At 37.1% G+C, this 14522-nt stretch overlaps 1 protein-coding gene across 29 annotated transcripts in view; it reads right to left on the minus strand.

Annotated features, from left to right (window-relative positions):
* The window catches only part of SORBS2 (sorbin and SH3 domain containing 2), a 155509-nt gene that overhangs the window by 71798 nt on the left and 69189 nt on the right, over positions 1 to 14522 (minus strand). For 21 of the 29 annotated variants that reach the window (XM_084519171.1, XM_084519167.1, XM_084519154.1 and 18 more), the window contains 2 exons: positions 2599 to 2691; positions 539 to 565 (listed from right to left, as the gene is read on the minus strand). In XM_084519171.1, the coding sequence (XP_084375297.1) occupies positions 539 to 565; positions 2599 to 2659 (88 nt within the window). In that variant the 5' untranslated portion in view covers positions 2660 to 2691. Of the gene's footprint in view, positions 1 to 538; positions 566 to 2598; positions 2692 to 8211; positions 8262 to 14522 lie in introns of those variants that run through there. The other 8 variants (XM_084519173.1, XM_084519153.1, XM_084519163.1 and 5 more) reach the window with 3 other exon arrangements.

The following is a 14522-nucleotide window of genomic DNA, read 5'->3' on the forward strand; positions in this document are numbered from 1 at the left end:
TGTTCCAATCTTATTTTCAAATCTGAACAACACCTCAATTTTCCAACCCAACAACCATGTTTTGTCTATCATCAGAGCTGAACATCCCTCAAGACACTGTTCAAATATAGGGGAAGATATTATCCTATCTCAACAAGTTACAGATCTGAAGACAAAATATTGAAGAAAGAGGCTGGGAAAAGTAACACATTATGTGAGCAGGCTGCTAAGTGGGGTGGGCAGAACTTGTAATCCTGAGTAAGAGACTAAAAATGAAATAGCAAGTGCCACTGAAGTGAAAGGTGGCAAATTAGCAGTCTGTATCCTCCCACACAACTCATTTTCTGACAACACACACGGTGTTATAGGAAATACTGCTTCCCAAATAAGACCTTAATTTGAGGTCTTAACCACCTGTAGTTATTATTACAAATCGACTGGTGCTTTCCTTAAAGAATGCAGATGTATGGAGTGATGAAATCAAATAAATGGAAGATTGTTATATTTCATCTACTTACGCAGTATTACACTGATGCATAAATAGCAGTATTTTATTTACCTGAATCTGGAGACTGAGAATCAGACCCTAAAAAAAAACAAGCAATATCAGTGTGTTAGAAATAAAATAATCAATTGTAAGAATTACAACATTTCCAGTTACAAAACTGCATCTAGTTCCATGTTCCTTGCTCGTAAATAATCAGGGTGTCTTAACATGCAGCTAGGCTCACAGGGTTAATTTCAAAAGGTAGGTTTGCGAAAAGATGACAGTGACTCAGTAGTCAGTGGTGCCAGGATGGATATGTTTGCTTCCATTTATTGTTCTGTTGCCATGACTATGCAGATAAGACTACTGAATTAGATTTCATCAGTGATCTAGTGAACATGTTAAGATCACACCAAAAAATTAAAAAACAGCAGAACATCTGGTGCACATTGTTTCATCAAATTTATTTATTCATTTAGATATTTAAGTCACTGATTAACTAATCGTTTTGAATTCTGGGCTAATTAAAAAGCAAGGCTTTATCTTAGGGAACTTACTGAGAATTACATACCTACATATTTATCTTTACTGTCTTCAATAGATACAATTCCCTTCTTTTACTTAAGTATGTCTCAATATTACTATATCATAGATACTAATGTTTACTGTGCAAGGTCTACAGAAGGCTACAGTGTGCTGTTACTGTTAATTAATCACTACTATTTCAGACAGCCTATTAGAAATAAATATTTGCTTTTTTTTTTTTTTTTTTTTTTTTTTTTTTTTTTTTACCCCAGTAAATACTGTGATCTGCTACCATCTAAAATCTAGGTATCTAAATAAATAACATTATTTTAAGATCAGCTGGAAAGGTTTAATTCAAAACCAAGAAAGATGTCTACAGATTGTCAGGATTTTCCTCCCCCTTCACACCAGAATGTGTGAAGCTTTCTTCATCACTTCAAAGCAAACACTGAAACTGACACATACATACTGCCAGCACACAATAGATATGAAATTCTGGTGTTTTCTTGGATTACTTGTAGATGTATCAGTGCTTTTTTTCTTCCCCTGAACAAACTAGAATTATTACCACTCTAAACAAATTAAAAATAACTTATAATGTGCAATAACTTAACCCACTAGGATTATAGTACTATTATTATAGCAACCATCACTAGTTTTAAGTGCAGTGACACAAGACATTAAGAGGCTTAAACAATAAAAAGCTATTAGGATTGCTAAGATATAAGGATGCAATGTTTTCTTGAATCCTTGCACAGTAATCCCAATGACCCTCCTACCATCCTTACCCACAGGAAGTTGCAACCAAGTTTTTGATTTGTTTCATAAATTCCATCAGAATTCTTATTCCTGGGGAGTACCCTTATATTATAAAAGACATACAAAACAAAGACTTTATATTGCAACTACTTTCTAGCTCATTCTTTATTCAACTTCCTATATGATACTTGGTGTGAACACTTATGTTCATATTGGTGTAAATTAGTCCACACCACTCAAGATGCTTTAATGATTTGTACTTAAGAATAATTGATTCTTAATAAGTAGTGAACCTGGGCAGCTGATACCCATTTCATGTTGCAAAACCAGACAGGTGTACTGCTAAGAAACAGCCCTGTCTCTCTGCTGAACGTTCAGCATACTTTTATTGTTTTACACATTTTTAGGAAAAATAGTATCAGAAATATTTTTAAGTTTATCTGACTTCTGATGATCATTTTGCAACAACAACATATTATTTTGAAAGCTGCTTTTAAAGCAAGTTGTAATAAACAAAATCTATTTTTCATGCTGTATTATTTTATAAAAAGCAAATAAAATGGGGGACATGAGGCCCAAAATATGTATCAAAGTTAATTTTATACATAACTTATTCTTCCTAAGTCTTCCTGTCTATTTATTTTTTCATTAATGGCTATTGAGCTTTGATAATGATAAATGAAAACTATTTTTTAAAGAGCACTGAGTATTGCAGAGCTTAGTAACAGACCTGTGAGTGGAATAGAAAATACGGTTACCCTTCTTCTCCTTGCAGAGTAATATTGCAGAGACACGTAATGCTATAGAAAGCCATTAAGAAGTAGAATCCCTCTGGTTAGTTGTTATACCTGAGGCCAATAGGTTTGGAGAACTCTGAACCCTCTTCACAGCTGTTAATGTGACAGACATTGCAGCACGTTTGCGAGCACACCCACCGCTATCTGGAAGCACAAAACAATACAGACACGAGCCCCAGACAAAGGAAGCAAGCACATGCAACATATCACAGTGTGAGATAGGCCAAACATACATGAAAATAAACATGCAGTTAGGGAACTGCTTCAGGTATGTGTAAATTTGTGAGTTTCACAGATTAGCAGAATATATAGAATTTCACAAGGTTTTAACAACAATAAACCTCATATAGTATAAACAAAGAATGTAAATATTTAATACTTAATCCACTGTGAAAATACATATGTTCTGTTGCCTGAAAGACTGCTTAATTGTGTCTAATTACTGAAAAAACAAACAAGCAATCAAGTTGAAGGATTAAGCATTCCAGAGTAATAATCAATAATCTGCACTGTAAAATAATTTCATTGTATGCATTATAAAGACACCATTCATAAAACGTAAGCCTATATTCATTAGCTGACAAAGTGCTTGTGTACAGCCCTTCAGATCCTTTAAACTCAAGAAACAAAATTATTGAGGATGGTATGCATTCTTTTTTCTTTGGTTCAATGTCCTTGGTCTCCCTACCCTCCCTCCCTCCTTCTATCTCTTTAATTTAATGGAAGATAAACACATGTATGTCTGGAACCTAACCATATCCCGAGGGAACGACTTGAAATCTAAATCTGAAATCCCTTTGAACAGCTAGAATTGTAAAAAATCTTCATTTTGGATCTTGCTTGACTTCTTTCTTTCTTTAGTCTTTGCTCCTCTCTCCCCTGGGGCTGTCATTCTGTTTTTAGTTGCACTTTGTTGTTTTTAGCAGGTGGCTTTCCTACAACTTAGCTTTTCCAACTCCATCATAGTTATAAAAGGTAATAGATATCCTTCCTGATTGTACTTAACTAGAATGCTCTTCAATATTGTCTTTATTTTAATTTTCATATTTGGTATTACTGAAGTTTCATGTAGGTCACGAACTACAACTATGATAGAGGCCCTAATGCTTTTTAGATCTGTGTCCTGAGACACCGAGTTTTATCAAATTATGCTCAAGGGAGGCCTGCAACCTATTAGTGGAAAGTATTTCCTATGACAGCAGTAATTCGAGCCACAGAGACATCTTTAACCCATGTCTCCAAGAGAAGTGAGCTGCTGGTGTTTCTTTCCTCTTTCCAGCATTCCCCCCAAGTAGCAGGGATATGCATGAAGCAGTTGGTAATGCTGACAAGCATCTGAGGCACTGCCCCAAGTGTAAGCGGTTCTACAGAATCACTGCCAGTTCCAAGTCTCAAGGCAAAGGGCCAGCTGATTTCGGGCAGCAACAGTCTAAAGCAATACATTACCTGGAATTAATTATTGGTATTGGACATGGGAAACAAAAACAATGGTTATCAAATCTGCACATTTGTTTTAATTTGCTTACATAAACATAGCATGGCAATGGTAATTAAAATCACATTTTCTATTCTTGTATTATTTTCTCCAAGACATGAAACGGAAGCAATTCCAGGGAGACTTGATGTTGGCATTTGTTCTTACCTGAATCATGGCAGATTTTAACAACATACTTTATTTGATTAATACAAGCTAGCAGGCGAATAATTGTTTTATACTATCACATCTTTTATCCCAAGTGATGCTTTATTTGTGGTTTTCAAGAGCTACCTTCACGAGCAGTCACACACTCAGTTGCACACTCACTCCACTGGCTGCTGCAGGGACACACAGGTCCTCTGACCCGCGGTCCTGCCCCAGTGGCTGGCAGGCACACCTCCACACACACATGCACGCAGCTCCCCCCCACTGGAACCACTTTGGAAGGAATTTAATAAGACAGGACAGACTGCAATGATCAGGCTCAGGCCACGGCCAGACAAGCATACTGACCAGCAAACTGTTTATGCTTGAGCAGCCCTTTCCAAGCCCTAGCACCTTTATTTTTCCCCAGAGTAGTCCCTCCCCAAATCACCCAAATTCCTCCCTTCCACTGCCTTTAGTTCCTTCCTTAAGCATCTCATAGCAAGTCTTGTGCAATCCTCAGCTGCTTTTTCCCCTGCACTTCCATAATGACTCCTACAACTCCAAGCAGCAAATCCCCTCTTAGTTCAAAGCTCATCTGGAGAGCTGCTCCTGATACCTTATCTTGATGGGCTACAAGCCTGGACCCTAGGGCTGATGCTCTCCTGGAACAGGCTTGAGAAGGGCCCAGACAAGGTGCTTGTTCCTCAGGAGTCCTTAATTTAGGTTCCTGCCTGCCCTTGTGCTCTTCTAGGCTTATGGAGCCAGGCCTTTGATAGTGCTGGGATGCTGCTGTGAGCAGCCTAGTAAGGTATTATTTGGGCTTCCCCTCCTGCTGTTGTCTGAGATCCTTTGTGGGTGTGCAGATGAGCTATTACCACAGAAACCTAACTGATTACCCAGGGGAACCTCCTATTATTTGGTTCTTTGACACTGCTAAATTACAACAAATAATGATTTAAAGAAGTAAAGTTGTAGGAGAACATTTGAACAATCAAGCTGTATAATGTACTTTGGTGATCCAAAAATGGCTTTACAATCTATTCAGGAACTCTGCAGGGACCCAAGAATTTCTATTCTTGTCTCTCAGATGATGTAAGAGATTAGTCTATGTGATGACTTACATTAATAATTTTAACAATTGTAAAATATTTGTGAGCTTCCAGAACTGCAGACTTTTTCACTCTTGGCTGCTCTTTATGTGCCTTGCTTATTGTAAACAGATAATTTAAAATTAGATGCATTTACCAAGAATTATCTTTGTGAAATGCAGCCAGAATATTTATGGATAGACACTAAGAATCTGTTTTAGCCTATTAGCTTGTATCCATTCATAACTCCTCAATGCAATTACTTCTCCCCAACATCAGCTTTGCATGCGTATATGTAGTATGAGCAATAAACACATTTATCCTGTACTGTTACCTGAAGTCAAGTTCATCGATAACTCGGGTTTTCTGTCCTAGTTACTCAAAATGTCCCACCAAGGTAATGACGCTCACCAAATCTGTGAAGTACTTGGAGACTTGTTGATGAAAAGCCCTATATATAGTTTAAATTATTACTCTGTTGATGATTGCTTAGTCTGGGTTTAAAAAGGCACACATTCTATTAGACTACTATTTTTAAATTATGACAGAACTCGAACATCAAGAGCAACTATTAGCCCTTGGTACTTCTCAAAACCTCCACTGTATCTAATGTCTATTTTCCTGCTTTGGCAAATATGTTTTGTTGCCTTTAGCTGTTGAGTATTCCTTCCTAACACGTGGTACAGAATTAACATCAAATGCTAAAAAATCCCTCCCATATATGGTAGAGTAATAGAAACCAAAGCTCTTCAAAACATTTTCTCTGTAGACAAAAATATCTTCTGCAGGGTTCACTGAGATAGACTGCCAAGTCTGCAGCCACAGGGAACACTGGATTAGAGGAGCTTGCTCTAAGCAGCAGATTGACTTTTTCTTTTTAAAGCTGCATATACACCAGTCTTTGCCACTTGAACAGCTACTGGCATCAAACTAAAGTGAGCATTTATCTGTAGAAGGAATTAATCACAATCCTATTTTAAAACAAGACAGTGGCAAATTAATAGTATCTGATAATTTCTAATTTTGTTGTGCTCAAATCCCTGTTATAAAGCAGTGAAACAGCAAAAAATAAAAAATAAAAGAACCTCTGCATTCATTTATGTTCCAAGAAAACAGAGTCAAAAAAGAGAAATAACTAGACCAGACCTCTGCACAGAATGGCTTCCATCTCAGCCTTAGTAAAGTTACACTTCACCAACAGACACGTATAAAATGTTCACTTTTACGCCCTACTCACTGGATTATTTTTCTTTTTTTACAGTCAGTAAGCAATATACACCAATAGAACTGATATGCACTTTAAAAAAAAAAAACAGTACCTCCTTCTAGTACAGCATGTAACATGCACATTCATACACAATGTGAAAAATGTTTTTACTGTTTAAGTGCACAGTAGCTTAAAGATCAGTTTACAGTCATGGTATCTTTAGGAAACTGTACAAGATTTCTGTTGTGTTTGGGTCTTCAGGTCATCTATGTGATCAGAAGACACAATCCACAATAAAAACCATTCAGACATATAGGCTACTTAAATCTCATGTCTATTTCTCTTGAGAATTTGAAGCTTATGATAAATTTTTATATGACAGAACAAAGTCCTACTTCAGGGCTGCAGTAACACAAACTGGTAATTTACATCTCTGACACAAGCCATGTTTTTCAAAGTAGAAGCTATAAAATGACATCTATCATTTTAACCCATATGATTACAATGCAATCATAGTCAAACATCCGATGCTTAGCTGAGCTATTTCTGAAATTACAGGTCTAAGAAGCAAGCAGTATATCAGTGCTACCTTCATTATACAGACTGACACGTTTAGAAAAGAAGTCTTCTCCAAAAATGCAAGAGGGTAGGACACATTTCATAGTATTTCCATAAGTTAAAAGTCTTACAAAAACTTTGTGCCATTCCTGTCCCACTGCCCCAGTTAGGGTCTGGAAGACAACTCAGAACAGCCAAAAGAAATCCCACCCCAACTGAGAAACATTGTTTCTCGTGCTTAAAACAGTCCCAAATGTAGTAGGTTTCACCACAGCCAACGTGTTTTAACTTTGTACTAAAAAACATCCTTGTGAGAACCCTGTCCTAGAGAGTTCCACTGATTGAGACAATAGGAAACCAGGGAGCATGGGAGCCAGCAACAGGTTTGGAGAGTAGGGGTTTTTCTACCCTTGTGTTGCAGTTATTCTGCAAAAAAGACAGTTCACCTGCAGAGTAAGGGTGACTGCAACTGTAAACTTACACCTGACGTGAGAGAGCCCAGAATTTCACCAGTCTGCTTTTTAGAGGCCTGTCGCCACTTCCAGAAAAAAAAAAAAAAGCAGCCTCATCTATCGACTTCAATGATTCAGAAACAAAATATTAGTATATTACAGATCATTAGGATAACCTCCTATAGTGTGGAGTATTACATTTCGTCAGTATGTCTACCAAAGAAACGAGAGAAAATACAAATCCCTGTAAGTACAATCCTCCTCTGATTGCACAAATGCAGCTAATAATACAGGATAGTTTTTTATACGCCCTTTGATTTAGTGACAGTAGAGAATGGAAACAAAACATTTTTAAACAATGTGCTGTTAGGAAAATGTGATGTTTTAGCATCACTTTTCCAGAACCATTATGCCTTGAAACTACATTTTTTTTTTTTTTTTGCATAAAACATACACATACTAAACTGAAACATGTAACTTAAGCACAGAAAGCTAAACATGCATGTATATTTTATGTATCCATATATATATCCATACATACAGAAAGATGTATGAAACTTCATATATGGAACAGAAATGCATATAAGCAGACATACTACTAAAATACCTTGTTTAATTTAAATCCAGCACCGATTAAGATATAATTTATTCATCAAAATTTAAATAAATCTGGTACTTTGTCTGCTTTCTAAACAACACATAAAAGTAAAGAAAAATCTCACAGAAGCAGCATACCTGTGTTCATTTTGACACTGGCGGATTTGCTATAAAAGTCTTCAGATCTCCTGCAGAAAATAAAATGATCTATTAATTTGCACAAAACAAGAATTTGTGGTACAAAATGGCAGCAGGACTTCTCAGAGGAGTGGAGAATCAGTGTGATACAAACGACAGTCCTATTTTAATGTGGCTTTAATTAAATTGGCACTGCTCGTCCTTCCAAAGTTAAAGATGAGCTGTTGCTTCCATTATAAGCTACTCTATTTCCAAGTGTTTAGTATCTCTCTTGCAAACATTTTCTCTGGGATAAAACAAAGAAACAAACAAACAAACAAAAAAGTGATTGATTTTTGGTCTTGAAACTTTAAACTAAAAGTGATTCCTGTACACGAATGTGGAAGTGTTTTTAAAGGCTACTTATAAGCCTTATTTGCCTTCTGTGCAAACGTGGATATAAAGCATAAGCGTTGCTGAATATTTTTTAAGCAGCCAAATTTATCAGGTGTTTTCCATAGGTTTCAAAGCATGAGACATGCCTGTTTTCATCTAGTAACTTAACATGTCTCTACGAACAACACTGATGTTCTTAATGTTGCTCTCTGCATTGCTCTGCACAGAATCAGACAAGTTTTTGCATCCCCAGGAGTCCATTTCAAAAGTCCCAATGGAGTCAACAGACAGGGAATCAAGTCATTATATATTTGGTTTCCAAGCACAACATGCTTTTTAATGGTAGTTACTTGCATCAAAATAATGCATCCAAAAACTGAATCACTTATTTATGTATCCCAACTCTATTCAGTTCTTACAAACAAACATGAAAACAACTACAACCGTAGAAGAAGCAGGACATCCTGCATTAACAGGCTACTTGGACCTACTGTTAAAGTTTAGCCACACTATGCAGACTCACAGCAGCAACTCAAACAGTACTTCCATCTACTGCCAGGATATGTTCCTTGGGATCAGAAACTCCTCTGTTCAGCCTCTTTAAGATACTGCAGTAGCATAAAAGGATGAACAATACAGAGGGATGCAGACCGGGTTTCCAAATAAAGGTAAGACCGACAGTATTCTGTGCACTAGCCAATCCCTGCTGTATGGCACATGCGTGCTGCCCACTCTAATGTATTTGAGTGTGCGGGCAGAAATGTCAAAGGCCAAAAAACTGAGGGCTAAAATAATTGTTCTCCCTAGGTGCTGTTCCCATGTCAGGATAAAGCAAATGAAAAATCATGTATTCTTTTAATTTAATAGAGCTTTACAAAATAAAAATAGTCCAATAGAGCTGGGTACTTTAGAAGTAGGAGGGTATGCATGAGTGACCCTTTTGTAATGGAAATCTCAATATACAAATATTTAATACAAGTAAACACAGAATACCAAAATAGAATTTGAGGTCAGCTCAACAGGTGCCCTGAATTACCTGTACCTCTGAACTGACACATAAATTGCCATATTCCCTCGCATTCATAATGAAGCCAGATTTCCTGCTGCTTGGAAAATTTACTGTTGAGGGATACTTCATCTTACAGTATTTGAAGAAACTACCTGGACTCTGCTGCTATTATTCAAGGTCGGTTTTGTGACAAAAAGGACGCATGATGAAAAACCCTACTTAAATGCTATGGAAATAGCTATCTGGCAATGAATAAAGTTTTAATTACATTCTTTTTATGCTGCAGTTATCAGTAAATTACCAGAGAATTTCTAAAAGACCTTTTAGAAATTAAGGCAAATTACCTCTATTTTGCTCTATTTTTTTTTCCCTTTTGATTAATCATATCAGACTGACATTGACTTACATAACAGCTACAGAATTTTCTTAAAGCCTCAAATTCCTACAATGCTTTCAGACTGCTAGAGGAGACACCACTTTCAAGGCTCCTTTATCTTGGAACGTAACTGCTGATGGTACTGCAAGCAAGCCATGAAATGCAACATGATATTTATTTTCAGACCCAACAAGTACAGATCTCTTGGAACACGGTGGTGCCAAAACGATTTCTAGCAGGTGGCTTTGATATATTTACATAAAGCGTGCTCAACTCTTACTCAAGTTTTAACACACAACACTCAGTTTTAGCACTTTGACTTTGCCCTCCTGAGAGTTCTCCTATCAGAGAATGCAGCTTACGCTGCATTGCTGACGCTCAGCAAAGGACTGTACACAAATCACTAACATTTCCACATTAATCTCATTTTGCTAAAGAACAAATGAGCCCTGTATACCTGAAATGCATGCATGTACATAAGGCAATAGAAATTTAGCTCATGCAAATGGAGGGCCTTGCATTTTAACTAGCTGCCAGAGCTCACCTAAAGTTACCTGCAATCCTCTGCTGGAAAAGAGCTAAAATAGCATTCAAATACTTGATACTGGCAGTATGATCCAAATGAATGCAACGAACTTAACAGCCATACCTCTGCAAGCAACTTACTTAACATTGTTTCAGACAATTTTTAATTTTTAAGATTCTTACTTCAAGAAATGAGGGGATGGGAACAAAGGGCTTTGTTTTGTGCTTCTGTTCCTACTTTTCTTCCTGAAACTTGCTCTGTGTGAATGGGTTTTTAGATAGCTCTAATACGTACCCCTGAGAGAGGCGAGATAAATATTCCTCTGGAAGTATGAGATACTCTTCACGGCCAAAAGGATGCCTAATGATCAGCTAAGTTATTCAGCTCTTAGCAGCTGCAATGGAAGGAATGCCTATAACTATCGTGCAGACACAAAGTGCTACTGGAATGCATCAATTTGCAAAACCAGAGACTGCTGGTTCAGTCACTTAACTCAGGTAGGTTTTTCCACCAAATTCATAGACTCCTTATTTCTTGATAACACCACGAGGGTTATTTCAGCTCAGCAATATTTTGCACTGTGAGCAGTTACTGAAAACACTTGTGGGAATCTCACTACCACCAGCTCTGCTTTCTCTAGAGACCTTGTAGCTAGCTGTGATTGCTTCTTCTGTCCCTGATAAGTTCTGAAGTGCGGGGTACTGCAGGGAGCCGTTCTGTCACCCCTTCTGTTCTACATTTATGTGGAGCTATAAAAAGGGTTAGTGAGAAGAAAAGTCTCTCCACCCTCAGTTTATCCACAGAAGATGCACCTCTTCAGTGCTAGAGGTTTAATTATTGATCAGATGTTAGAGCGCCTATGGCTGTAAGGCAGGAGCTCGACCATCCAACCAAGCATCAACTAAACAAATGTGAGCACATGCTCTGGGAATGAAAGCTTAAATGAGCAGTAACATGTTATTATCCGCTTGCACCTTACTTTCAGGGTCCTGCTCTGGGCCCAGGAACATAGACAATTTTGAAATGCCAGGCTTGCTAGCTGTGTAGCTAACCAGTGTGCAAACTCCAGAATGCTGGTTGACTTCTTTCTTAAATGGTTTTTATAAATCAGTTGAAGAGCAAGGTGGTAATTTACCTTGTTTGGTATGTTTTGAATTGGAGCATTCAGACTATTGCTGTTTCACTTTCAAATAAGCTAGCAGTTTCTGAATGGATTGTGTCTGAAAATATTCTTGACCTATTCTACTTAACATAGTCAGAGCACGAAGGAGGCTCAAACAGAAAACATGTATTATGTGCACAATCCCTCTTTCCCAACAAAAGCAGACCCTGCTGTTACATTACAGTATCCTTGGTGCTGAGTACTATGGTAAATTGTGAGTTTGATTGACTGGAACCAACTAAACATGTTCCCCTAGTTATTAAAGGTAACTTTATGAGATGACAGAGACCAACCAGAAAGTGTTAATGGACCAATGGCTTTAAACAGGTTTTAAGTTGCCTATTATTTATCCCTTAAGATACTATAAAAAGCAGGATTAAAATATGCTCTTTTGATCTGGTATTTATATTCATTTTCAAGCAAATTCCAGTATGCACATTTTACAGTTATCATCCTTTGTAATGAATTTCACCCCAAGGACTTTCAGTGAGAGGAGCAATTGGCATACATTACAGAGTGCAGATGGATCATCAGCAGGATAGATTTGTGTGAGATCTGGCTGGAAAATGATCGATTTTCGTTGTCTTAGGTAGCCAGCAGTGCCCATATATTTGGAGGGGACAGAAGATTTTCAGGCTTGCATGAGGAGGAGTGTCAGATGTGCGTTAATGTTCTTTCACAACTTGAGCTACAGGCAGCAATCTACTTGGAAAAATATGTGCACAAGTAAGGAGCCAAATCAATCAGTGATTTTATTCCAAGGACTGTTTATTCATAGTTTAAACATGGTAGGTGATCTACAAACCTTTCATGCATGTATTTATTACCAAGCAAGATTATATATCCTACCACGCACATGGTTTTAACCCAAATAATTAAGACTGTACAGCATTACTGCTTTTTTCCCTGTAATAGGTCAATGTATTTTATATGCCAATTCATTCACTTAGGCTGAGTCGTAATAAATGTGAGACTGGACAGTGATGTAGAATTTAACCACTGGTAGTGGCACTGAAAGATATAACAGTGCTAAACAATACTTTTCTGATATATGTTTGTATCTAAAACAATCATAACTGTAAGCTCTAGAACATAATGAAGCTGATTATATTATTTCTCTCTATTTTAAAATAAATAGTTTCAAACTTTTAGCCATAGTTGGAGAACTACAACAGTAGGTTCCACTGGAACGTGACAGGCAGGTTGCATGATAGTCAGGAGTAGTCAGTGCAGGATCAGGGAAACCTGTAACTAGAAAAGCTCAGTTTATTTAATCATCTGGGGAGACAAAATACTAGGAGACATGTCTGGGTTGCAAAGATCAATAGCTGGTCTAACTGACTGGAAGAACAAAAGATCTGTGTTGGCACAGATTCTTTCTGAGGTAGGAAAGGGATAGCTAGTTAAACAAAATTTCTCAAGCACTTCAGCAAGGCATGAGTTACATTACAGTTGAAAACAGGTGATTTCTGAGCAGCGTGGAGAGACAGCAGAATGAAGATGGAAGTTGGATTTATGATTTTTTCATAGTTTGCTGGGTTGTAATTGGGGATAAAAACTTGAAGGTATTCCAACTGTTCACAGTATCACTAAAACTGAATTAGGTAGGTATCTAATGTGCAACATAAATCTATTTCTCCTAGCAAATAAAATGCAATCATAATTATTCAAGGCACTGGTGAGATTTCATATTGAAATCCACAAGTGGTTCTAGTTCCCGTGACCAAGAGTTCAAAGAGCAACAGGTACAGGGGAATCTATCACAGGAGCCTATGGCTGATCACACTCTATAAACACATTGAGGGAGTTGACATAACTTGAGGAAGTAGAGGAACAATGTTGGCACAAGAACTGCTATTAACTATTTGTCTTAAACCTAAGTTGGAAATCAGAAGGTAGTTTCCATTCATGGCAGCCATTAAGGTCTGGAGCATTTATCAGGAGTGCTATGGTTAAAATTAAGAACCTGAATTAGGCAAAAATATGTGAAAAATGTGTCTGTCTGATGGAAGGGAAATAAATCTGATGACACTGAACTTCTTTCCAGGCCTTTGACTGTTTTCCTAACAGATTTGTTCTCTGAGAATGCTATAAATGCAAGATGAGGAGAAAATATTATTGTGTTCTTCTTTTCCTCTGACTCTCCATAAAGCAAAGAAAATAAACTAAATACTTGATGGGAGAGGAAAAGCCATGAGAAGATAAAGAAAGATTGCATGTTTTGAAACTGAAGGTTCTTGACAGCAATTTTTGTGGTCATATACAGCATGGGAAGAAAAAAAATAGCAGTTATATTTAAATTGCCATCAGGTTAAAAGTAATTACAATATAAACTTGGACATTTTCTATTATGTTTCTTGAGCACGTAAGTGAAAAACATCCAACCAATGACATTTTGGTTTCCGCTGAGAGATGCAATAAGCTAAGACAACCCCACATTTTTAATACAAGTGACAAACCCGTGGAAAACATTTTTAATACAAGTGACAAACCCGTGGAAAACACCTTTGACACTGAAGAACCCTTACAAATACTCCATTATGACAGTGGTTTTGAATTGATCTGAATTTCTACTTTCCCTAGGGTTTTAGTTTGCTCATGGAAGTTACAGGGAGCTGATGTACACAAAATGTTCTTCATGTGTAAAGCAGCAGAGAACAGAAGAACAATCGCCTGTATTTTTGTAAGATTGGGATCTGTAGAGAAAGAAGTTGAGACATTTTCTCCTTTTGTAGCATGATTTTTACTAGATGTGTATTTTGACTAGCTGTGTACTAAAAACAAACTAAAACTTTTGCACTTAGCTCTAAATTGATACTTTCTGTCATCTCAAAATACATCTCAGGCACTTCAACATCAAAAT

This window comes from Aythya ferina (assembly GCF_964211825.1).
Source record: "Aythya ferina genome assembly, chromosome: 4".
Classification (NCBI taxonomy): domain Eukaryota; kingdom Metazoa; phylum Chordata; class Aves; order Anseriformes; family Anatidae; genus Aythya; species Aythya ferina.